General features: G+C 46.7%; 1 protein-coding gene across 1 annotated transcript in view; it reads right to left on the bottom strand.

Annotated features, from left to right (window-relative positions):
* Positions 1-1,008: 1,008 nt before the first annotated feature.
* Positions 1,009-27,261, bottom strand: part of LOC116958017 (uncharacterized) — a 39,289-nt gene continuing 13,036 nt past the window's right edge. The window contains exons 3-11 of the mRNA XM_076058083.1: positions 22,448-22,544; positions 21,999-22,127; positions 15,321-15,434; positions 14,149-14,271; positions 13,365-13,450; positions 12,940-13,228; positions 12,304-12,579; positions 11,382-11,560; positions 1,009-4,684 (exon numbers count right to left, since the gene is read on the bottom strand). Coding sequence (XP_075914198.1) covers positions 4,520-4,684; positions 11,382-11,560; positions 12,304-12,579; positions 12,940-13,228; positions 13,365-13,450; positions 14,149-14,271; positions 15,321-15,434; positions 21,999-22,127; positions 22,448-22,544 — 1,458 coding nt within the window. The 3' untranslated portion in view covers positions 1,009-4,519. The remainder of the gene's footprint in view (positions 4,685-11,381; positions 11,561-12,303; positions 12,580-12,939; positions 13,229-13,364; positions 13,451-14,148; positions 14,272-15,320; positions 15,435-21,998; positions 22,128-22,447; positions 22,545-27,261) is intronic.

Raw genomic sequence — 27,261 nt, 5'->3', positions numbered from 1 at the left:
CAGCTCTACATTCCCTGACAATGACATGACACTGAATGGCAAAACAATGTGTTTGGAAGGCTTGGTCTTTCCACATGTCACTGCATAAACTATGTCATGGACAAATGATTGCAGAAGCCGCTGAACTCTATGGGATGCATGATCAGGATCATGAGCACCTGTGAGTAGATAGTTGAGGAAGACAATGAGCGACTCTGGAATGGTAGGACATTCTGCTTCTGGTTTGACTTCAGGCGGCCAGGCTTGAGGAACATCTTGACTCTTGATGTCCTCTTTCTAATTGACGGCTGCTTTGGCTATAACATCTTCATCACCGACACTTTTCAGGGTCTGGAGCTCCATTTTTAGAGACTTATTTTCTTTGGTAAGTTTCCTCATGGACAGGTTAGCTGGATAGAGGAGGAGTTTTCCTTTCACATCAGGGAAGATGCCCAAGGCTCCAGCAAAACGCATTCTCCAGCTATCGCCTTATGTGCTTCTTGGTTGATTCCTTGACTTGGACAATGCCTAGGGAGTCCATTGAAGCAACCAGGCTAGAAGTCAGATCAGTCTAGAACCAGTCAAGAAGTGCCAATGGTTACCACTAACAAAGTTATTGGTAATAATTGTGTGCATGTTATGAAAGTTTACAATTTATGGAAGCAAAATATCAAAAAGATCAACATTGACAAACTGAACAAAAATCATTACTTTTGCTTGTAGTACCTGGCCTTAACTAATAATCTTAAGAGGTACATTAACTTTTCAATTTAAAGCTTTCATGACTGCAAGGATTCATCTTCTTTGGTTCTTTTGGTAAAGTCACCACGTAGAATGAGAATAAAATAATAAATGAATAAAATAAAATAACATAATAAAATTCTCACGACGTTTCGGCCACAACACAAGTGGCCTTCATCAGGTGAAGGGACGAGACTGTCTGGAGGACAGCGCTGGAGCGAACAGAGCCAAGCTCAGACCACGACCTTTAAGCTGTGTGCGAAGAAACAGAGCGCCTTGACAAATGAATTAGCATAAAAAATTAGCATTTAATTGGCAGACTTAGCATGCTGAAGGCCGCTTGTGTTGTGGCCGAAACGTCGTGAGAATTTCATTGTGTTATTTTATTTTATTCATTGATTATTTTATTCTCATTCTACGTGACTTTACCGAAAGAACCAAAGAAGGTACATTAACAGTACATTGAGGGTAAAGTTGGCACTTTAGATATATTTTATGAACAGAAATAATACACAACCACTAGTACTTGCCTCACCTGCCAGTAAATGATCATGAGCAAACAAGCCGCTGGAAACAGAAGGAAAACAGATAGCGCCAATCTATTCCAGACTTAACTAAGTCTCTGAAATTGAAGAACAAGCGTGAATAGATGCAAGAATGTGTATGAAATATATCCGTTGGGGACAAACATCCATTTCGTAAGTTATTTGTTATCTTAATTAACAGCAGAGGTGTTGGAATGTTTTATTTGCAACGTTCGGGCAAATAGGCGTGAATGCGATAGGTGCGAAAGCAGTTTTCCTGGGAGATAAATTAAACAGCTGCTCATTTGGAAAGGTTATCGCGTATTATTTTACTTCTGTTGGTGTAACAAATACAATGGCACTAATGAAGTTTGGCCAACTTGGGTGGTACCGATATCTGGTCTGGCCCAAGGGGCTCTAAAATTTGTCGACTACAGGCACCGGTAACGAAACGTCATTCGTGGAACGAGGCTCGGTGGAAGGAATAGAAGTGAAGTGAATTCGTCACGTGACTGTATGACTATCAAGGGTCACACTGGACATCTGTGAAAAAAAAGAGCTTTGTAGCTCATCGGATTCCTCCAGTATGAAGACAACTATTCTGAAAGCTAAAGAGGCAGTCTTGAAGTGACTTACGTGGGCCACTGCTGGTGGAAAGGCCTCCACGAGAGGGGTCTCTAGAAAGCCTCTCCCCCCAGAGTATATGTTGCACTATTTCACCAGGTAAGGCCCCACTAAGCTACATAGCTCTTCTTTCGGAAGTGGAACCTGGCTATCATGAATGATCGCCCAACGAAGTGGCTGATATCATCAACGTCGTGTGGAAATTTAGAGCAGTAGCCAAAAAAACTCGAAACGTGTGATGTTGATTCCTAAATGTGGAGGGAAAAACCCGGAGGACCCAGAGAAAAATCCACGCCACCACTGGGGAGGGAGATGAAAACTCCAAATATACAGGAGGCGTCAGGGTCAGGATCGAACCCACAACTTCCTGTATACCAGGCGATGTAGTCAACATCTCCTAGCCACCATGGAGCCCCAAAAAGAAAGCCCCTTCCCCCGTGAAAAAATATTTCGCCTTCTCTTCCATGCTGGTCGGATGCCTTAAAAAAAAACACACATCGTAGATAGCCACTGTTTGTCCCACCACGCGCGACCTCCTTTGACACTTCTGGGTGGATAAAGGCCAGAGAAGGGGTACGGGGGAGATGCAAAACAAAAGACTTGCACCGTAACCAGGCACGGTGGTGACTGAGAATATCAGCACGCCCTGCTACCCCTGACCCCTTTTGAAACGCAATAGCCAGGGAGAGCTTCCTTCCTCAGTACTGCTGCGATGTTTAGCTGGCGATTACAACAACAACAACAACAACCAGCAGCTTCATCAGAGGATTTGCCAGAATTGTGAAGAAGTCTTCCTGTTTCCGATCTTAAATAGTGAAGGTAATTTCACCACTGTAGATGACGAATAGAGCAAGCTGATGACATCACTTATGATGATTAATAGAGCAAGGTGATGTCATCACTGATGATGACGAATAGAGCAGGGTGATGTCATCACTGATGATGAATACATAAGGTGATGTCATCACTGATGATGACGAATAGAGCAGGATGATGTCATGACCGATGATGAATACATAAGGTGATGTTATCACTGATGATGATTATGGTAAGGTGATATAATCACCGATGATGATGAATAGAGAGCAAGGAGATGACAATCGCTGATGATGATGATGATGATCATGAATCAAGTAATGCAACTAAGAATTGTAATACTCTTTGGTTCTATTGGGTAAAGTCACGTAGGTGAAAATAAAACAACAAAAAAATAACAATAATAAATGAATAAAATAAAATAACACAATAAAATTATCATGACGTTTCGGCCACAACACAAGCGGCCCTCATCAGGTGAAGGGACGAGACCGTCTGGAGGACAGCGCTGGAGCGAGAAAAGCCACGCCCAGATCACGACCCCCAAGCTAATCAATGAGTGAACGAAAGAGCTTCACAGCTCATCGGATTTCCTCACTCCAGACGGTCTCGTCCCTTCACCTGATGAGGGCCGCTTGTGTTGTGGCCGAAACGTCGTGATTTTTTGTTGTTTTATTTTCACCTACCTGACTTTACCCAATAGAACCAAAGAATATGGATCCTAGCAGTCACGAAAGCTTCAAATATAGAATTAAGAATTGTAATCTTCTACGAATGTTTTTCGGAGTTGATTACTCGCGGCCATTTTTTTGTTAAATGGCGACCATGGCCATATCAGGCATCCCCGGCCTGGTAGTGAGGGAGCCTGGCAAAGTGATCTGCTCTGGAAGTGGCAGCGATCTAATGCAAGTGAATACACCTTGCTTGGCCCGTGATTAAATAATTACGATATGTATCGTGATGCTATTTATAAATGAATAAAACAAAGTTAAAATAAGCCGACCATAACTTAAATGAACCATTGATAAATGTTTGTAATCTTGATGAATAGGACCGATTAATTTGGTCTCGTTGACTAAACACCCCCCCACGGCATTCATGCACATTCCTCTGCGTGGCTGTCAATGGACAATACCTTTCTTGAATTGGGCAAGGGTTGTTACAAAAACTTGACACGACGGGAGGGAATTACAAAGCGGAGCAGTGCCAGGGAAGAAGCAGACAGAGCAGTTGGGTTCATAAATGATAAAAAATATATATTTGAGCTATCTTTCCAGTACAGGCCCAATGAGCTATACAGTAGCTCTTATTCAGAAGCGACATGGCTATCCGAAACGATAGCTCAACGAATTCCTGTCAACATCATCACGTGGAATTTTATGGCAGCAAAATATTCTAAACGCGTCACGTTGATTCTTCATGCGGAAGGGAAAAGAGGACGACTTGGATGAAAATCCACGTGACCACGGGGAGAGAGATGTTGCAAACTCAAAATAAACAGCAGGCGTCTGGGTCCCGATCGAACCCACGACCTCCTGTCCTGTATACGGGGCAGGGTAATTAACATATCCTAGCCACCGTGATTTGTGCAGTGCAATAACCACTGGACCACAACTACCCCCCACGCACCATTCATCATCATCATCACGATCCATATGGCAGATATCCCCATAGTCGTAGGTGGTGGTTTGTTTCCACTTTCCTCTCTCTCTGTCTTGTCGTGCCAATATGCTAAAGTAGTGGCCGCATCATCTTTCTGGCACCAATCTCGTTATGAGGTCATCGTCAAGCCATTCTCCGTTAGGTCTTCCCCTCTCTCTCTCCGGTTCCACCCATTAGAACTTCTCAAAGACGTTCTCCAGGTCTGGGTAACTTTCCCTGAGGTCCCACAGCGCCTCCCAGAACTGCTTGACCCTGGGTGGTCCCCTCGCCATCACCAGCTCCACCATGTGCTGTGTCGCCTTCTCGCTGCCTTGCCGAGCTTGCATCTCCTTCACGGCCTGCGAGTGGACACACGAACGCAAAGACGTCAAGTTCAGAGCGGAACGACGTTTCTGCAGCGATGGCGGTTCTTCAGAGCCGCTTGCCTGCAACACTCCAGAAGCACTCTGTGTTTCCGTTGTAAAGCAGCAGCGTTTATGACCAAGTGTGACTCTTGTAAAGATGATCCAACATGACCAACACTTCCAGGTAAAGTTGTATTCCTATTCGGGACTTACCCCTATCGAACACTGGCCAAACTCATCGAAGGGTTTTCTTAAAACTCGGGAGACAAACCCAGCAATAAAAGTATTCACCTCAGCGTCCACTCCATCTCTTCCCCCCACCCACCCAGCCCCCCCGGCCGACTCTCTTTGTCTTCCCAATGCAATGCCTCATCACTCTCCCCCCCCCCCAGTTCCAACCAAACCTACCCCAGCCCCCTCCTCGACACTCACGCCTGTTCTGTTCCGTCACTCAAATAGCACCAACATTTTTAAAAACCACATTCCTCATCTCAGACCACTATCATCTTATGTACAATTGTATCATCGCTGTGAAGCGCGTAAGAAAAAAAACGTTCTGTAAATTTTGTAAAGATAAGGCCACAGAGTTCTTGATGAATGTTCAGGTTTTGTTTTATTGTAATTACATACTTCCGAGGACAATCACGAGTTGTTTTAGCTACGTTATTTATAAGGACAATAGGGAGAATCCTGTACGTATAGATAGTAAGACATGTAACACGATTTTTGTTTCTGGTTACTAAGTGTTATTTTCTAATTGCTTATGCCTCAACAGTATAGAAAATTGCTATTATTATTATTGTTGTTGTTCCCCTCAAACTTTTCTTTTGTGACCAGGACTTTACGTGAAGGAATGACACAAATGCACGCCACGTTTTCTCATTGAAAAGAGGTAAATGTCAAAACATCATTGGCCTGTTCTTAGTTTTTTTTCGGTGAAAAAAACTAAGAATATGAATTACTGCAGTCACGAAAGCTTTAAATCAAAAAAATCATTGTGCTGGTCACAAAAGCAAAGTTTGTGGGTAATAGATAGCCATTTTCTGTACTTTTGAGGCATAAGCAATAAGAAAATAACACTTACTACCCAGGAACAATGTTTTTGTTACAGTGTAATCAGTAAGACATGCTTCACACTCTATCGTAATCTCCATGACCTTTTCATTTCAACATTTTCCCCAAATCCACATCCCGTAATTTTGCTCAATATTTTTTTAACGTACAGGAATCCCTTGCCACCCACTGATTTGTTAACCGCAGGCTGAATGTGCACAGGGTTTTATGATTTCTATAGCGATTTACCAAAAGCGGCCTGGGCATTTGAGTGTCCGCGGTTAAGCACGGTGTTAAGGAAGTCGAGTGACGTAGGTATTGCGTCATTGCATCACATTGTAACGCGCGGCGTCATCGTTACCAATGTCGCGGGGTTCCCCGTCACAACTGCCTTGTCAATGCTTAATTCGAGAGACATTTTCTACAGCCATAATACCGCAGTACATAAAGTTCGTTTGTGGATGTTGCCGCAAGCTCTTTGCACGAGTCGTTATTTCGATGTGCACGTCATCAGCATGCAGGGATACTCTTGACCCATTGGCTCCTAAATGTCACGCGGTAGCACTCGGTATATATTCAACAAAGAAAGGTCCCTGGACAGATCCCTGCAGGACACATACTCTGATGGTGCGCTGTTTTTGAGTTGTACGCCTTTTGGCGTCTTCTGGTCCAACACCAATGGAGACTAGGCTCTAAGAAAAGCTGTCTCGGGTGTGGACCAATCAAATTCAAGGACAGTGCATATTATCAGAGTTGCCTTTTTTGTTTGCATTCTGACTGCTTGTGTTGTGGTTTTTGCAAACATGATGCCTTGAATAAAGGTGTCAGTTTTTGTGCCAGTTAAAAGGGTAAAACCTTTGATTTAAAGCTTTCGTGACTGCAGTAATTCATATTCTTAGTTTTTTCGGTAAAGTCACGTTGAAGAGAAACAACAAAATAACAATATATATATAAAACAATAAAAAATTCTCACGACGTTTCGACCATAACTCAAACGGACATCATCAGGTGTGTCGGTTTGCATAAATTTATTTTGAAAACGGCATATTTATTTATATATATATAAAATAACGTTTGCGTCACGCGCAACGATTGGCAGTTTGCCCAGGACTAGTCCATCTATTTTTTGAAAAGAGGATGGGGGAGACGAAATTTGTTTTTATGTATGCTGTCTGAAAGCCACTGTAAGCGTGAACAATCAATCAAGAAGTGAAATGATTTATCAAATCTTTCCAATGATTGCTAAGATAGAATCCATCTTCTCGGTTGAAATTGTCTCTGTGTTTGTATATGTGGATAGCCTCATGAACGAATCTCTCATGGAAGCCAGATGGCTTACAAAGAACCTCCGTCTTGGAAAAGTCAATGGCATGTGAGCCTACTGAATTAGAACAATGATCTGCTACGGCCGAGGTGTTGGTCCTACCGTGTTTAAGGTCTGCTTTATGTTCACGAATGCGGTCCGAGATATGGCGTTTGGTTTCTCCAATGTAACTACTACCACAGAGGCAACTTAGTTTGTAGACACCAGGGTATTGTATGTCCGGAATCACATCTTTTACAGACGGAACCAGATCACGGATTTTATGTAATGTGTTGAAACGGACCTGGATCTTGTGTTTATTCAAGATTTTGGAGATCTTTTTTGTGATCCCAGCAATGTAGGGTAAAGTGATGGTTTTGAAAGGCTCCTCAAGAGGGTTCTTCTTCATGGTTTGAGTGATAGCTTTGCGGATTGTATAGTCGGAGTAACCATTAGCCCTAAGAGCTTGGTGTACGTGCTTGAGTTCACTGCTTATGTGTTCCTGGTCGGATATGCATTGGGCTCTATGATACAGAGTCTTGATGAGAGAATTCTTCTGTGATGGATGGTGGTGGGAATCCGGTTTCAGATAAGCATCCGTATGGGTAGCTTTCCTGTAGACAGAGTGGCTCATTGAACCATCAGGTCTCTTTTTAATTAGGACATCCAAAAAAGGTATCTTGCCATCTATTTCGACTTCCATGGTAAATCTGATGGCTGGGTGTATGGAATTGATGTGGTCGAAGAATTGGTCTAGAGCAGGCCGGCCATGTGGCCAGATGACAAAAGTGTCATCCACGTACCTCTTCCATAAGGTTGGGCGCAGAGTGGCAGTCTGGATGGCGTCAGTCTCAAATTTCTCCATGAAAATGTTAGCTATAACTGGAGAAAGGGGGGAGCCCATTGGGGTGCCCTCAGTTTGTTTGTAGAAAGTTCCATTCCAAGTGAAGTATGTATTGGTTAAACAGTGTCTCACCAGGGGGGGTACCTCAGTGTTTAGTCCTTGATGAACCAAGTCTTCAATGATTGCAATGGTGTCAGGTACAGGAACCTTGGTGAATAAGGAAACTACATCAAAACTGACAAGCAGGTCGTCTGGGGACAGGGAAATACCCTTGATTGTTGATACCAGGTGAGTAGAATTCTGTACCGCAGAGGTGGTCTTTCCAGTGAAAGGACGCAGGATTTCAGACAAAAAACGAGCTAGTTTGTAGGTGGGGGAGCTGAAATCCTGCGTCCTTTCACTGGAAAGACCACCTCTGCGGTACAGAATTCTACTCACCTGGTATCAACAATCAAGGGTATTTCCCTGTCCCCAGACGACCTGCTTGTCAGTTTTGATGTAGTTTCCTTATTCACCAAGGTTCCTGTACCTGACACCATTGCAATCATTGAAGACTTGGTTCATCAAGGACTAAACACTGAGGTACCCCCCCTGGTGAGACACTGTTTAACCAATACATACTTCACTTGGAATGGAACTTTCTACAAACAAACTGAGGGCACCCCAATGGGCTCCCCCCTTTCTCCAGTTATAGCTAACATTTTCATGGAGAAATTTGAGACTGACGCCATCCAGACTGCCACTCTGCGCCCAACCTTATGGAAGAGGTACGTGGATGACACTTTTGTCATCTGGCCACATGGCCGGCCTGCTCTAGACCAATTCTTCGACCACATCAATTCCATACACCCAGCCATCAGATTTACCATGGAAGTCGAAATAGATGGCAAGATACCTTTTTTGGATGTCCTAATTAAAAAGAGACCTGATGGTTCAATGAGCCACTCTGTCTACAGGAAAGCTACCCATACGGATGCTTATCTGAAACCGGATTCCCACCACCATCCATCACAGAAGAATTCTCTCATCAAGACTCTGTATCATAGAGCCCAATGCATATCCGACCAGGAACACATAAGCAGTGAACTCAAGCACGTACACCAAGCTCTTAGGGCTAATGGTTACTCCGACTATACAATCCGCAAAGCTATCACTCAAACCATGAAGAAGAACCCTCTTGAGGAGCCTTTCAAAACCATCACTTTACCCTACATTGCTGGGATCACAAAAAAGATCTCCAAAATCTTGAATAAACACAAGATCCAGGTCCGTTTCAACACATTACATAAAATCCGTGATCTGGTTCCGTCTGTAAAAGATGTGATTCCGGACATACAATACCCTGGTGTCTACAAACTAAGTTGCCTCTGTGGTAGTAGTTACATTGGAGAAACCAAACGCCATATCTCGGACCGCATTCGTGAACATAAAGCAGACCTTAAACACGGTAGGACCAACACCTCGGCCGTAGCAGATCATTGTTCTAATTCAGTAGGCTCACATGCCATTGACTTTTCCAAGACGGAGGTTCTTTGTAAGCCATCTGGCTTCCATGAGAGATTCGTTCATGAGGCTATCCACATATACAAACACAGAAACAATTTCAACCGAGAAGATGGATTCTATCTTAGCAATCATTGGAAAGATTTGATAAATCATTTCACTTCTTGATTGATTGTTCACGCTTACAGTGGCTTTCAGACAGCATACATAAAAACAAATTTCGTCTCCCCCCTCCTCTTTTCAAAAAATAGATGGACTAGTCCTGGGCAAACTGCCAATCGTTGCGCGTGACGCAAACGTTATTTTTTTAAATATATATATAAATAAATATGCCGTTTTCAAAATAAATTTATGCAAACCGACACACCTGATGATGACCGTTTGAGTTATGGTCGAAACGTCGTGAGAATTTTTTATTGCTTTATATATATTTTGTTATTTTGTTGTTTCTCTTCAACGTGACTTTACCGAAAAAACTAAGAATAGGGTAAAACCTATTCCCACGTTCCTCTATTTTAGCATCTTGACAAAAAAAAACGATGTTTTTTCATTGGTAAGATAATCACACAAGCCAAACAAGTGGCGATCCAGATCTTCAAATACGCTGGTGCAATGTGTCATTAATAATGATCCTTTTTTTTTTAAATACTGAATGCAATTGAACGACGCTCTGCATGGCTTAACCATGGACCCGAAGCGTGGTAGCGCGTGGTGGAGGTGACAGAGAGTTGTGTCTTCAGCACGGACGAGTTAGAGGGTGGATCGAGTCCCCTCCACCTTCTAACAAACCCTTCCCCCCCCCCATTATCTCATTGCCATCGATCATGATCACCGTCGTTAACATTAAAGGTGTGTCAAGTTTACGTAATGCGTGGTTACGTTTTTATTGTGCTGTGTAATATACTGGATCTCATTCGGTGTTTCGTTAAAAAAAAACATGCAACTGAGTCAGACCATGGCGAGTAGTTCCCCCTAACTCCCTATTTCCCATAGGCCCCCGGTATTTGTAACCAACCACGGATTTGCCAACCGCGGCCTTTTCCGGGAATCTAATCCCCGCGGTAGGCGAGGGATTAGCTGTACATTCACACTGTCCATTACATACACTTACACGTGCTGCTTTTGGGTCCTTCAATTGCATTCAGTATTTAAAAAAAAAATGAGCATTATTAATGACACATTGCACCAGCGTATTTGAGGATCTGGATCGCCACTTGTTTGGCTGTGTGATTATCTTACCAATGAAAAAACATCGTTTTTTTGTCAAGATGCTAAAATAGAGGAACGTGTCACTTTTGTATGTGTCCTGGAGGGATCTGCCCAGGGACCTTTCTTTGTTTAATATATACCGAGTGCTACCGCGTGACATTTAGAAGCCAATGGGTCAAGAGTATCCCTGCATGCTGATGACGTGCACATCAAAATAACGACTCGTGCAAAGAGCTTGCGGCAACATTCACAAACGAACTTTATGTACTGCGGTATTATGGCTGTAGAAAATGTCTCTCGAATTAAGCATTGACAAGGCAGTTGTGTCACCAGTTGGCATAAAACCACATCTCTATCATGAGTATCAAGAAAAAATATATACTAAGTATATGTTAAAAATACTATTATGTTACTATACAGTCCGATGTAAACAGGGGTAACGGGCGTCTTAGAAACGTCATCATTATAAGATCACGTGTGCCACTACCTATGTGTGCTATGACCTATGTCTAATGCTCTGTTCAATTGTGCTTCTTACATCTGTTCGTGCTCTCGGCACTTATTTCAGCTTGTCCAACCCTAACGTCGGCATGGACCTCATTGTGATTGCTCACTGTCAACCAATCCCGCGGCAGACTCAAGATGCAAATGTTCTGTGCAGCCTAGAAAGTAGGTCCGTCGTGATAGCCTTTGTGCCAAAAGGACTGGCCAAACACCAAACGTCCTTATTCATGAGGCTACGCGTGATTGTGATGACGGTGGTCTTAGTTGGACTTTACCCGCACGCTGTTGTCGGTGAGGATGTTCCTGATCTGCAGTTGGGAGAGCAGAGGCGTCAGGTCGTCGCGCAGCGCCACGAGGAGCTCCCTCGTCTTGAAGCGGATTTTGTCTCGGAGGACAAAGTCGCTGTACTTGTTCAGAACCAGGGGGGACTTGTTGGAGAGTCTCCGGAGGAAGTCTGCGGCACCACAACAGGGGGCGACACACAGCGGCAATTGGCGCCGTTTCAGCCTTCAAAGGTGGATGAGAGCAGGTTGGAGTGCTTTTGGAAAATTTGAACAAAATAATGAATGGTAACTACATCATTAGACCTCCTTTTGCCAGTACCAAAATATGAGAATAGGGGTTTTCGCCTTTTTTTCTCGCAACAAAACTGAAACCTTTTTTTACGAGGAATCACGTGGTGCATTTACCACAATACTTGTGGCGTCCTCTGGTCTAGCCCCAATGGAGACGAGGCTCAAAAGAAAGCTGTCTATGGTTGTGGACCAATCAGTTTCAAGGACGATGCATCATATATCGTCGGTGTGTTTTTTGTTGGCATTTTGACCACAAGTATTGTGGTTAATGGACCACGTGATTCCTTGTAAAGAAAGGGTTCAGTTTTGTTGTCAGAAAAAAATGTGAAATCCCCCTTATTCTTAATGAAATGTAACGTAACCAATGTGCCTGAAGAATAAAGTTTTAATCGGCCCGCATTACCTGCTATGACGTACGGATCAGACACGTGGACACTGACAATTAAAAGGAACAGCACTGCAAGAGCATGAAATAGTACACGGTTTCAAGTTACGTAGAAAAACAGAACGACAGTGCATGGGTTATAGGACATTGCTTTGTTAATTAATTGCGTCTGGGCAGGACAGGTCACCAGAAGGAATGATGGCCGGTTAATACGACAAATGTGGATTGTTATGTTACCAAGGCCTCCCAGCCACTCCTTGAGTCCAGGATACTCGTTCTGCACGGCCTGCAGAGCAAAGAGCAGCTTGAGGCAGTCGTCATTCCCTCTCTCTTTGAAGAAGTTGAGCAGCAGCTCCGTGCACTCCACGCCATCCCGGATGCCCTTGGCCTCGGTGAAGAGCTCGTTCGGGATCCGTCCCCGGCTCATCAGCTGCAGCAGAAGATGCTTGGGGTCTCTGGCGATCCAGAGCTTCAGATCCGACTCCTTATCTCGAATGGCCCTCAACGCCTCGCCTGCGATCGACAGAGGCTCATATGAATTTCAAACGAATCGTTTAACACAGATTTTAATTGAGTTTATATCCTATTCAGCTACAATTGTGCTTCTGGAATCAAGGCACAACGTATAACATATTCAGGTTCATACTGGTACTTAAACAGTCAAGTGTGACGTAAAGTCGTTCAGTCACGCACAGCATGACATCATTCCTGTGCGGCTTTAAACGTAGCGTCATAGTCTCCGATCACTTCCCCGAGGATGAACTACGTGTTGGAAAGCAATACGGAAGCCATGCATATGCATGGTTTTTCTTCCTCGACTCTCACAAAATGGCATTCGATGTCAATACACCGGTGAGTTCACGTGGGTCGTACCGTGTGTCTGAATCCACTTCCACAGCTGCACGTATTGCTTCCTCACAGAGTAGAGGGCGTCCCACAGCGTCTCACAGCGCGCCTCTCCCTGGCTGATGAAGTGGTCCAGAACGAGCTCCACACTCTCCTCTCCGCCCTTGTCGACGGCCGCTTGGTGCACGTGTCGTGGAATCAATTTGAAGCCGTTGAGATGCTCCAGGAAAGCCGAGGGATCCGCTCCGAGCCAGGCCTTGAGATTCTCTTTGTTCACTCGGATCTGCTGCATTGTCTCGCTGCTCTCGTTGCTCCTCTGTAGCGTGTGCAGAAGACACGGTCACGATTATTTCTGTCTATCTGGGATGGAGTTTTCAGTGTACTGGTGCATGCCGACACACTGAAACAATGTAGAGTAGGGTCATCATGCCATTATGCTTCGTTGAGTTTACCTGAACTCCTTGTGTCACCTCGTGTTCATTTTGCACGATAACAATCGGTAGATTTTCATCATGCTCATTATTTGTATGAGTAGTGTCTGCAAGAAATCCGATAAAGTTAGTTAATCACTGATTCATAGCACAGTCGATGCGGTTATATTGTTCGACACAGAAAACTAAACATGGCGATCTTGGAGTCAGGGAGAACTTTTAAATGTTTCCTATAATTTTAAGATTGGACAGATATAAACTGGAATGTAAAGTTGCATAATTGCATAGCCAAGATGAAGATGTCATCCACCTGCGGCTAAAGACCATGAACAGACAGTTTTGAAGTCGTTTTTGAATCAGTCCAAATCCTACCTCGATGCCCCTCGGGACCTCGACAATTGTCAACTTCCTCCCTTTGTCACAAGAGCGGCAAGCACAGAACGAAGTAACGACGACGCTTCAATTGAGCGTCCTGTCCAACACGACTTTACTCGGGTGTGAAATATTGTCGGATGAGTGGAGGCACGGCAGAGGTGACTGTCACCAGTAGCAACACTCTCCAAGGGACTTTTTAAAATGACACCGAAGCCAAAGCTCTCAAAAGGGATGTAACTCATTTTCATCATTCTGTGCAGTGGTGTCTGCAGAGAGCATTCAGAGGCGGCTTCGTGCCGAGACGTGATTTCTCCGCGCAATTTTAATTCACTGTATAATGAGAGTAAAAATATATTTTTAGTCGACATATAATTTTATCCACAATACCAGGATTTTATCTTTAGATTAATCACGGAACATGACCACTTACCGGGACGCTTCAACATCTTCTTAAAAGTCGACCCCTTCAGTTTCATCTTTAAGCACAATATGTACAGCAGGAGTCCAGTCAGGACGAAGCCGAGGATTGTTGCCAACGCGACTACTATGGCGTCTGAAATTTTATGAAGGAGACAAAAGCACAAGCTGTCAACAACAGTCCCCTCTACGCCTACTTTTCCGGTCTATTCGATGCATTGAAATGCACGGGAATCCAGTACGTTGCATTAACACAACCTGTAGCAAAATCAACCCGTTAAATCGGTGCTCTTTTCATCATTTCTATCATTTTTTTTATCACGAAAAATATCGTGAAGGCGCTTTTTCAAAGATGATCATTTGCAGCAGTTTCACGTTTTTTTTTTAATCATTCGCCTTTCCCCAAGAACGACGTCTATCATTCACCATAAAAGCAGATGGCACATTTAATTGTGTTGAATGCACCAGTAGAATTAACTAGCGTATCCGTTTGGCTTGAACCACAAACCTCTGAAATGAGAAGTAAATACGCTTTCTTAACCAGTGTGCAGATTTCGATGCAAGGGGACTCCAGCCTAAAACTTCTTTGTAGGGACAATACAGATTTGGTGTTCAGTATTGCACAGGGTAGTGATCTGATAACAACACACGTGGCTGTGCCTGACCATGCATGCAGCCTTCTTTGGTTCTTTCGGTAAGGTCACGTAGAATGAGAATAGAATAATAAATTAATAAAATAACACAATAAAATTCTCACGACGTTTCGGCCACAACACAAGCGGCCTTCATCAGGTGAAGGGACGAGACTGTCTGGAGGACAGCGCTGGAGCGAACAAAGCCACGTCCCTTCACCTGATAAAGGCCGCTTGTGTTGTGGCCGAAACGTCGTGAGAATTTTATTGTGCTATTTTATTAATTCATTATTTTATTCTCATTCTACGTGGTGGTGGTGACTTTGCCGAAAGAACCAAAGAAGATGAATCCTTGCAGTCACGAAAGCTTTAAATCATGCCACGCAGTCCCTGAAGCCTGCAATAGACATGAGGTTGAGTTTCAATTCGGGCTTCTTCTGCGGACAGCTTCTGCCGTTTCAGTTGCCAGGCTGTCCCCTTGCTCCCACTGTCAGCTGAGAAACAAAACAGCTTATTGTGGTTGACTTGAGCGGCTTTGTAAGCCGACTACTACCTGAGCGTGGCTCCTCTGGCAGGCAAAATCCCGAATCGTCGTCTCTCTGGAGCCCCTCCGTGCACCGACACACCGTGTCCTGGGCCACGGAACAGTTCACAGCCTCCTCCTCGCCTGCAATGAGAAAGTTGATCAGTCTCAACGCGGATGGTTGGCTACGTACGGTGTGAAAAAAGTTCAACATGGATTTTTTTGCAATCTTGATTTGAAGCTTTCGTGACTGCAGGAATCCATCCTCTTTGGTTCTTTCCCGTAAAGTCCAGTAGGTAGAAATAAAATCAATCACGACGTTTCGATCGCCACGCAAGTAATCGTCTTCAGGTGGGAGAGGGCCTTAACTGGTTGTTGATGTTTCCATTCTACCTGCCATTGTCAGCAGTTATTTCCGACTCTTTGAGTTACATTACCAATTTACATTACCAAGTTAAATGTATTTGCATTAACGGGCTAAATGTCTCACTAACAAAACCAAGGTTGTCCCTTTTCCCTTGATGTGACGGTGGCTCTCGTTTTTTTAGAAGACTATAACTGGCTGTGATGTTGTTGTGTGTCTCTCCCTCTGTGTGTGTCCCTCTGTGTGTCTCTGTGTGTGTCTCTGTGTGTGTCTCTCTCTGCGTGTCTCTCTCTCTGTCTCTCTAGGTGTGTCTCTCTCTCTATACGTGTCTCACTGTGTGTATGTGTGTGTGTGTTTCTCCTATTGTTGTTGTGTCCGGCAAAACAACCCCCTACCTCCTCGCGGTGCCGGACGGGCAACTCTGTCGTGGACAACGCTGTGGGGGGAGATCCAATTTTGATTGGCTCCTCCCCTCATGGCATATGTGTCCACCACAGGGGCAAAACGGGGGCTCTGGACGGATGCGAGGGGCTGGTAACCCCTCCACCTTCAATTAATTACCACGAAACTACGAATTAAACTGAAATATGTAACAACTAAGCTTGTGCCGGAGGCCCCGGGGGGCCAGGCGTCTATGACGTCTCCTGGCCAAACCCCAATTGGCGGAGCCAGGAGATTGAATACCTACCCTCGGGGCTACTCCAGAAACAACGAAAAGCCACTACGGTTGGCCACGTGGAATGTTCGAACGCTCACTGCAGAGGAGAGGCTGCCACTCCTCTGTCGGGAGCTGGACCGGTACCGCCTGGATCTATGCGGCATTCAGGAGGTCCGGTGGACCGGCTCTGGCTCCTGCCACCATGAGGGGTGGACAGTCCTCTACTCGGGGCAGCAGACTGCCAAACAACAGGGTGTGGGTCTTCTTTTGAACAAAAGAATGAAGGGGGCGTGGGAGCGTGGCGGTGAGATGTGGGAAGCTGTAAGCCCCAGGCTACTTTGGGCTCGCCTTCCCATCAACCGGAGGCGAGGAATGGTGGTCGTGGTTACTTATGCCCCCACCGAAGATGAACATCCGTGGAGGGATGCAGGCAAAGCCGATGAGTCAGATGCCTTCTATGACCTCCTGTCACATGTGCTGGCTAAAGTGGCCCCTCGGGATAGAGTCATCATGTTGGGTGACTTCAATGCCCGAGTTGGTCATGATACTGGCACCTGGTCTGGAGTGATTGGAGGGCATGGGCCAGATCAGCTCAATAACAACGGTAGGAGGCTGCTAGATTTTTTGTGCAGCCCATGGGCTTGTAATTACCAACACGCTGTTCCGGCATCGGCGCATCCACACAACATCATGGATGCATGCCGGGTCCAAGCAAGAACATCTGCTGGACTACATAGTGACGGACCAGCGAATGCGAGCCCATGTCCTTGACACCAGGACCTACTGTGGAGCTGATCTGCCCTCTGACCATCGACTAGTCATCTGTAAGATGCGCCTGCCATTCTTCCACTCCGGTGGTGGGTGTACACCCAGGACCCCATTCCAACCTAAAGTGGCCTGGTCTCAGTTATCTGATGAAAGTTGCAAGCGAGAATTTCATCATCGCTTGCGGCTGGGATTGGCATCGTCCCCGACTCCTCCTGATGTCGAGGGTAAATGGGCGAGGTTTAGGACTGTGACTCATGCAGCTGCAATGGCTGCTTTGGGTACGCGGTCCAGACCTCCCCAGACACCCTGGATGACAGAGGAGTTGTTCGCGATGGTTGAGAAAAAGCGACAGGCCCACTGTCATCGGCTACAGAATCCCACGTCAGAGAATGAGGAGGCTTACCGCAGCCTTCGCTCGGAGGTTCGGAGAGCCGTGAGGCGCTGCAAGGATGGGTGGTGGTCGCGGGTTGCTGAGGAGATGGAGTCTGCCTCAGTGGCCCGTGATCACAAATCTCTATTTAACTCCATCAAAAAAGTAACCTGCAGCGCCACACCTATTACCATCATTAGGGGAAAAAACGGTGATCCGATTTCCGACCCCCAGGAACAGGTTCGCAGATTTGCTGAGCATTTCTGTGAGTTCCTGGGGGAGGGAAAATCCCTCAGCCAGGAAAACATCGTGGCACAAAGTGAGGATGACCCTGCTGAGGCTGCGGTGCCTCAAATATTGGATGAAGTCACCCCCTGTGAGTGGCTGGCTGAGGTGCCATCTGCTGAGGAAGTATTGAAGGCGATCCGGAGTCTGAGACCAGGAAAGGCAGCGGGCAGAGATGATCTCCCAAGCGAAATGCTGAGGGAGGGTGGCGTTTGTGCACAGACTGCCCTATATGACATCATAACAACAGTCTGGACCACTGGACGGGTTCCGCAGGATTGGAAGGATGCCCTGGTGGTCCCCCTTTTTAAGAAGGGGGACCGCACAGACTGTAACAACTACAGGGGCATCTCATTCCTCAGTGTGCCGGGAAAGGTCCTGGCAAGGATTATTCAGTATCGCCTTGCCAGGCACGCTGAGGAGAGGCTTGCGGAGCCCCAATGCGGTTTCAGGAAAGGGCGGTCCTGCACAGATGCCATATTTTCTGTCCGTCTGCTACAGCAGAGGTGTAGGGAATTCCAACAAGACCTACATCTCTGCTTTATTGACCTGGTCAAGGCCTATGATACCATCAGTAGGCCTGGGCTCTGGGTCGTTCTTCGTGCTTTTGGAGTACCTGACCCTCTGCTCACGATCATTAAGGACCTTCATGATGGTGAGCGGGCCCGGGTAAAACTACGTGGCCGGGAGTCAGAGCCATTCCCTGTACACCTTGGGGTGCGACAGGGATGTCCTCTGGCTCCCACATTATTTAACATCTATTTTGACCACGTAGTTCGTGAAGCCTTCAATAGCTGTACCGGGGGAATCTCCATATGGTACAGATATAATGGGAGGCTAATCGATGCCCGGGTGCGGTCAAGGGATGGCTCCCTATTGCTCAACCACGTTATGTATGCTGATGACTTGGTAATAGCTGCTCAGTCAGAGGAGGAGTTGGAGACGCTGCTGCTGAGACTGGAGCGTGCCACTAAGAGGTGGGGCCTTACCATCAGCCCCACCAAAACTAAGCACCTGCCTGGGTATTTTGTACCATCGGACACTCCACCCCCACAACTCCCAATCGGTGATGGGGCAGTTGTGGAGAGAGTGGAGAGTTTCCCATACCTGGGCAGTGTGCTTATGACTGGCTCCAGTTTAACAGCAGAGGTCTCACTCCGAATCAGTCGAGCGGCAATATCTTTTCATCGGTTGCGTAACGCTGTGTGGAAGCTACCTGGTCTGTCGCTCCGCACTAAGCTTCAGGTCTTCTCGGCCACGGTCATTCCCTCCCTTCTCTACGCTTGCGAAACGTGGACCCCCCTGGTGGAGCATCTTCGCCGGTTGGAAACATTTAGGCTGGCCTGCCTACGATCCATCCTGGGTTTAACCAGACTGGATTGTGTGAGGAGCTCACAAATCCTTGAAAGATCTGGGCAGGGTCCCATCGGTGAGCTCCTCCGGCAGGCAAGGCTGCGATGGCTGGGTCATGTAGCCCGCATGCCCAGCCACCGCATGCCGAAACAGCTTTTGTTTAGCCGGATTGAGGGGGCTGAGCGGGCGCGGCACGGGCTAGAGAAGAGATGGAGTGATGTGGTACAGGAGGACGTGGAGCTGAGTGGACTTGCCCATGACTGGTACCAGCGGTGTCAAGATCGGCCTCTGTGGAGGAGGCTCGTGAAGGATGCTACTGGGCAGTTGGAGGCAGTCGCCCTCCAACAACAACGGAGGGCGGAGGAGCGACGCTCACAACAGCGAGCGGAGCGCCGGGTGGCTAAAGCACAGCGGGTTGGCACAGTAGGGGGCACAGGTGGTGCATCAGCCAGTCATCTCAGTCAGTCGACCCGTGGCACCTGGGTCTGCCCCGTGACCTCCTGCCAGCGGGCGTTCGACACTTCACGTGGCCTCAGGGTGCACATAGCCTGGCACAAGCATCGTGGTGACGTCACCGCCACTTAGTGGCGAATGGCGGTTGTTGTTGTTGTTGTTTCTCCTATTGCCATCATTAGGGGGAAAAAAACGGTGATCCAATCTCCGACCCCCCCATGAACAGGTTTGCAGATTTGCTGAGCAGAAGGTTGGAGGGAAAGGGCTCGAGAGGGATACAATGAGGGAGCACAAGGGGGGGGGGGGGGGGGTGGGTAAGCGAGATAGAAGCCGGGCCTAGAGTTGTTTCGGTGTCGTTTCACGAGTTGCACAGCCATTTCGTCCCTTTTCGGGGTTATTTGGCTCCACACGTCTCCACACTGGTCGAAGCGTCTTGATGCAGGAAAGGCCCATAGACGTTGGTGCATAGTACACTACAACAATGGTTGTCGCCGCAGTGCCCTGTAATGTGGTGCCGCGCCAGGCTATAGAATCTGTTTTGTTTTCATTACGTAGGCTTTCATGAAGAAGATTTTTGGGGGTAGATTTTGTACGTAGATTTTAGACAACTATAACCCTCCACCGCCCAAGAAATGAAATAAAATCAAGTTGTAACGTGGACAAATGTGCCGATTGATTTGGGAGGTTTTTTTTTTCGCAGAAAATTTGGGGAATGTTGAATAGAAAACAAGATTTTTTTTATTTTATATATATAATTCATATGCACGGTGATTACCAATCAGGGCACTGTCCAGGCTTAACCCTGTCTCGCTTCTGAGAACTCAGGAGATTTGGTCCAATTCTGAGTTATTGTCATGGGCAGGACATTATTACTGAACCCATAATAATAATAATAATATATAGGATGGACAACAGCAGGAACATTACAAGTGTTGTAGTAGTAATAGGTTTTACCCTTTTAACTGGCACAAAAACTGACACCTTTATTCAAGGCATCATGTCTGCAATAACCACAACACAAGCAGTCAAAATGCTTGTGTTGTGGTTATTGCAAACATGACGCCTTGAATAAAGGTGTCAGTTTTTTGTGCCAGTTAAAAGGGTAAAAACCTATTCCTATATCTTGTTACTGGCAAAAGAGGTCTCATAAAAAAAATTAAAAGTGTTGTTGTTGTTGTTGTTTGGAAAAATAGAAGTAACCGGAAAGAGAGGAAGAGCTAGCAGAGTAAATGGGTTGACGACATTGAAAGAGATTGGTGCCAGGACGATGTGGCCACGAGCAAATTGGTACAAGACAAGGGCAAGTGGAAACCAATGACGGAATGTACGGGTTTATATGCCCATAGATCGTGATGATGATGATGATGCACTCCACTATACACTACACGATTATAAACCACGCTATACACTACACCATATACTTAATTATACACTCCTATATACTACACTTCAGTACTACAAACTACACTATACACTGCACTATACACTACAATAATATACATTAGGCTATGTACTACACTACTATCCCTCCTAGCCGAGAGTTTGAGTGTTTTTTGTTTTTGCATGGATAAGTATCCCGGTGCCGTGCTACTGGTACCGAGATATCGTCCTCCAAAGTCAACCAGTCTGCTCCTCCACGAGTTTGCCGAGCTCATCACCGTGATGTGCCCAACCTATGACAGGATGCTTATTCTGGACGACTTCAACATCCGTTCTAGATTTGAAGCTTTCGTGACTGCAAGGATCCATACCCTCTGGTTCCATTCGCTAAAGTCACGTAGTGGGTAAAAAAATAAAACAACACAAATCACGACGTTTCGGCCACAACACAAGTAGCCTTAATCAGGTGAAGAGACAGTCTGGTCCCTTCACCTGATGAAGGCCACTTGTGTTGTGGCCGAAACGTCGTGATTTTTGTTGTTTTATTTTTTACCCACGTGACTTCAACATCCGTGTCGACACCAGGAATTGCTCCTTGTCTGCGGGGGGCATCTTGGCTCCGCTTGATTGCTTTGGTCTCACCCACCATGTGAATGTACCCACTCGCAGACATGGTCACACCCTCCACCCTGTAATTCCCTTTGGGATTGGCGTTTTTAGATGTGCAGCCTGTTGGTCCTCGCCTTTCTGACCGTCTGGCTGAGCGATTCACTGCGGGGCGTGATCCTCCACTTAATTTCATTAGAAGGAGGCGAATTGTGTCTCATCCGATCAAGACCATGAGCCCAGCTCTATTTTCAAGATTTCTGATTAGAACAATTGGAATATAATTTGAGGTGGGATTGTCTTGCTTGGAATATTCGTTCAGGTTCCTCGTTAAGTTTTCCCCGTGTTTTTTTTTTTAATGCTGGTTGAATTGAGAGTATGCAGACCAAACCTGCCACGCATTGAAAAACTACAAATGTCAAACACAATTCACATCTACGGCAACAACCCACTTGCTGTGCTGTTATCTACCTGGTCCACAGCTGCTGCATTGCGAGCACACCTCCTCCTGGCTGTCCCTGTCCATGAATCTGCCTCTAGGGCACGGCTCACACAATGCGCCCAATCCATCACCGATGCAGTCCGCCACTTTGTGCATCCCTGAAAGGCAAAGAGGTGTGAGCAAGCAACGGAGTTGTTGCAAACACAAACACACGGCCACAAGTTGGTGAGATCGAGCTGCACTGGCAAGTCAACATGTCTCAGGTGTGATCAAGAGCACAATGCCTCGACTGAAAACACGTTTCTTTCTTTCAGTATCCACCATTGACATCCAAATTGTTGCCAGGTCACGGGGGGAGGGAAAAGTTAATTCCATTTTAGTTTCCTTTCCACAGGAGCTGAGCCGTGACTTGGTGGTTTAACGGAAGCAACCGGTCACCACAGGGATTGTGGGTCTCCGTGTCTTGGCGTCGCTTTACCTGCACGACACAGCTCACAGCAGACTCCTTGTGGCGATTTGTAGAATCCATTTCCACACTCTGTGGCGGCTGACAGCTCCTGCAGTGCATAACACACCTGCAGAGAACATCCACGCAGAATGGAGTCACCGGCTGACAGCTCCTGCAGTGCATAACACACCTGCAGAGAACATCCACGCAGAATGGAGTCACCGGCTGACAGCTCCTGCAGTGCATAACACACCTGCAGAGAACATCCACGCAGAATGGAGTCACCGGCTGACAGCTCCTCCAGTGCATAACACACCTGCAGAGAACATCCACGCAGAATGGAGTCACCGGCTGACAGCTCCTGCAGTGCATAACACACCTGCAGAGAACATCCACGCAGAATGGAGTCACCGCGGGCGACGTCGCGAGACGTCTCCACTCTGCCAGCTGCGACAGTGCCGGTGCTTTCAGGAAGGCTTTGCCGCTGTTGTTTCCGCGATGAGTTTGTGAGTATTGCCACTTTGTGTCCCGAATCCATCCATACCTGGTGTTCACCAACTCGGGTAAAAAAATAAAAAAACAAAATTGGGCGGAGAATTGTCTCCAGACAAGACACACGCACGCCTTGTATGTCGAATCGATCATCACCCTGCCGGAATGATTTGATGATTAATGGGTAGAAATAAAAGCACATTCCGATGGAAAGATCAGCCCTAGTGCAATAAGTGACTCCGACACGGTAAATAACTTCGGTATTTCATATTCTTAGCTCTTTCGGTAAAGTCACCACGTTGAAGGGAAACAATAAAATAATAAAATACATGTAAAACAATAAAAAAATTCTCACGACGTTTCGACCATAACACAAACGGTCGTCATCAGGTGTTATGGTCGAAACGACATGAGAATTTTTACTGTTTTATATATATTATTATTTCGATTTAAAGCTTTCGTGACTGCAATGATTCATCTTCTTTGGTTCTTTCGGTAAAGTCACCACCCACGTAGAATGAGAATAAAATAATAAATTAAATAATAAATCAATTTATTACTTTATTCTCATTCTACGTGACTTTACCGAAAGAACCAAAGAAGATATATTATTATTATTTTATTGTTTCCCTTCAACGTGGTGACTTTACCGAAAGAGCTAAGCATATGAATTACTGCAGTCACGAAAGCTTTAAGTCAAAATTTAACTTGGTCATTATTATTCTTAGTTTTTTCGGTAAAGTCACGTTGAAGAGAAACAACAAAATAACAAAATATATATAAAACAATAAAAAATTCTCACGACGTTTCGACCATAACTCAAACGGTCATCATCAGGTGTGTCGGTTTGATGATGACCGTTTGAGTTATGGTCGAAACGTCGTGAGAATTTTTTATTGTTTTATATATATTTTGTTATTTTGTTGTTTCCCTTCAACGTGACTTTACCGAAAAAACTAAGAATATGAATTACTGCAGTCACGAAAGCTTTAAATCAAAAGTTTTGATGTAGTTTCCTTATTCACCAAAGTTCCTGTACCTGACACCATCGCAATCATTGAATACTTGGTTCATCAAGGACTAAACACTGAGGTACCCCCCCTGGTGAGACACTGCTTAACCAATACATACTTCACTTGGAATGGAACTTTCTACAAACAAACTGAGGACACCCCAAAGGGCTCCCCCATATCTCCGGTTGTAGCCAACATTTTCATGGAGAAATTTGAGACTGACGCCATCCAGACTGCCACTCCGCGCCCAACCTTATGGAAGAGGTAAGTGGATGACACTTTTGTCATCTGGCCACATGGCCGGCCTGCTCTAGACCAATTCCTCGACCACATCAATTCCATACACCCAGCCACCAGATTTACCATGGAAGTCGAAAAAGATGGCAAGCTACCATTTTTTGAATGTCCTCAACTAAGAATATGAATTACTGCAGTCACGAAAGCTTTAAATCAAAATTTGGTCATTATTATTATTATTATTTTCAAAGTCTCTGGCACAGCCACTCCTCTCGTTCCGCTGACGCCGACCCGCTGTCATGGTGGTGGTGCTGCTGGTGCTCGACCTCGCTCTGAACCGCACCGCCGGCGGGCGGCAAGCGTTGTGGAGCGGCTCGAGCTGAAGGGGGTGGAGCAGGTGGAGCAGGTGGAGCAGGTGGAGGTGGTGGCAGGTGGAGCAGGTGGAGCAGGTGGAGGTGGAGCAGGTGGAGCAGGTGGAGCAAGTGGGAGGTGGCAGGTGGCAGGTGGAGCAGGTGGGAGGTGGAGCAGGTGGAGCAGGTGGAGCAGGTGGAGGTGGAGCAGGTGGAGCAGGTGGAGCAGGTGGAGGTGGCAGGTGGAGCAGGTGGAGCAGGTGGAGCAGGTGGAGCAGGTGGAGCAGGTGGAGGTGGAGCAGGTGGAGCAGGTGGAGGTGGAGCAGGTGGAGCAGGTGGAGCAGGTGGAACAGGTGGGGGTGGAGGTGGAGCAGGTGGAGCAGGTGGAGCAGGTGGAGCAGGTGGAGCAGGTGGGGGTGGTGGAGCAGGTGGAGGTGGAGCAGGTGGAGCAAGTGGAGCAGGTGGAGCAGGTGGAGCAGGTGGAGCAGGTGGAGCAGGTGGCGCAGGTGGAGCAAGTGGAGCAGGTGGAGCAGGTGGAGCAGGTGGAGCAGGTGGAGCAGGTGGCGCAGGTGGAGCAAGTGGAGCAGGTGGAGCAGGTGGTGGAGCAGGTGGAGCAGGTGGAGCAGGTGGAGCAGGTGGGGGTGGTGGAGAAGGTTGCAGGTGGGGGTGGAGCAGGTGGGAGGTGGAGCAGGTGGGAGTTGGGGGTGGAGCAGGTGGAGGTGGAGCAGGTGGAGCAGGTGGAGCAGGTGGAGGTGGAGCAGGTGGGGCAGGTGGAGCAGGTGGGGGTGGAGCAGGTGGAGGTGGAGCAGGTGGAGCTGGTGGGAGGTGGAGCAGGTGGAGCAGGTGGAGCAGGTGGAGGTGGAGCAGGTGGAGCAGGTGGAGGTGGAGCAGGAGATGGCAGGACCAGCAGTGACGGGGGAGCCCCTCTTTGATCCTCAGGCTAAGCCCCGCCCCTGGCCACGCCCCTGGCCACGCCCCTGGCCACGCCCCTGGCCACGCCCCTGGCCACGCCTGTCTGGGAGCCTTGGAGAATGTTCCGGAGGCTTCCATGCTAGCTCCGCCCATTCACCTTTCCCCCCTGGGATAGAATCTCCGACTGCTCATGATGCGTGGACTGCTTGACGGTGTGTGAATGTGACCCCACAATAATGCGGGAGATGGCGCTCGCCTATACCGGTAGGCACGAAGATTGTAAACTGAGTGTACCAGCCTGCGATAGATTAATGTGTCCGTCCGTCCGTCCCCTTTCAATACTTTAACGAAGTGAAATCTCGTGTGACTGACATCCTTTTATTTAACCACGTGGGTGACGTCATTGAGAGCCACTCTCTTGTCACTGTCATCCTTTATTTAACCACGTGAGTGACGTCATCGAGAGTCACTCTCTTGTCACTGACATCCTTTATTTAACCACGTGAGTGACGTCATTGAGAGTCACTCTCTTGTCACTGGCATCCTTTACTTAACCACGTGAGTGACGTCATTGAGAGTCACTCTCTTGCCACTGTCATCCTTTATTTAACCACGTGAGTGACGTCATTGAGAGTCACTCTCTTTGCCACTGTCATCCTTTATTTAACCACGTGAGTGACGTCATTGAGAGTCACTCTCTTGTCACTGACATCCTTTATTTAACCACGTGAGTGACGTCATTGAGAGTCACTCTCTTGTCACTGACATCCTTTATACTGGTAGGCACGAAGATTGTAAACTGAGTGTACCAGCCTGCAATAGATTAATGTGTCCGTCCGTCCGTCCCCTTTCAATACTTTAACGAAGTGAAATCTCGTGTGACTGACATCCTTTATTTAACCACGTGAGTGACGTCATTGAGAGTCACTCTCTTGTCACTGTCATCCTTTACTTAACCACGTGCGTGACGTCATTGAGATTCAATCTCTTGTCACTGTCATCCTTTACTTAACCACGTGCGTGACGTCATTGAGAGTCACTCTCTTGTCACTGTCATCCTTTATTTAACCACGTGAGTGACGTCATTGAGAGTCACTCTCTTGTCACTGACATCCTTTATACTGGTAGGCACGAAGTTATAAACTGAGTGTACCAGCCTGCAATAGATGAATGTGTCCGTCCGTCCGTCCCCTTTCAATACTTTAACGAAGTGAAATCTCGTGCTGTTGGGGTGTAAAAATAAAATTTGCGCAAAATTCCAATGTTCCTACCAGCCCACCCTGCAGGGACCTGTTTGCACAAGCAAACCACGCAGCGGCGAATTCAGACATCCGCTCGGCACGTTTTCAGTTCGCGAGTTAAACCTCGCAGTTTAGAAGTTGACTCGTCCCGAGCTTAATCACACGAAACCCCAATGTCGCCTCTACAAAGGCATTGCCATTACCTTAACAGGCTGCCATGAGGAAGTTCAGGAGGCTGAGTTCGCTGTTAAGGTCTTGGTGCAATGTTGTATTGTCATCGCAGAAGCAGCAACAGCACGCTGGGCTATTCCACAAAGTCTTAAAAAGAACCATGTATATATAAATATTCATCCATCTTACCGAGTCCACCCCTCCAGGATCCCCCACCACTGCTCCCCCAACCCCCCACAAAGAGGGGTAATAGGGGTAGTGAGAGGTAATAGGGGAAATGAGAGGTAATAGGGGTAATGAGAGGTAATAGGGGTAGTGAGAGGAAATAGGGGAAATGAGAGGTAATAGGGGTAATGAGAAGTAATAGGAGTAATAAGAATTAATAGGAGTAATGAGAAGTAATAGGGGTAATGAGAAGTAATAGGAGT

This window comes from Petromyzon marinus, assembly GCF_048934315.1.
Source record: "Petromyzon marinus isolate PM22_M1 ecotype Great Lakes invasive population chromosome 68 unlocalized genomic scaffold, UKy_Petmar_22M1.pri1.0 chr68_unloc.1, whole genome shotgun sequence".
NCBI classification, from domain to species: domain Eukaryota; kingdom Metazoa; phylum Chordata; class Hyperoartia; order Petromyzontiformes; family Petromyzontidae; genus Petromyzon; species Petromyzon marinus.
This window is presented reverse-complemented; position numbering and strand designations above follow the sequence as displayed.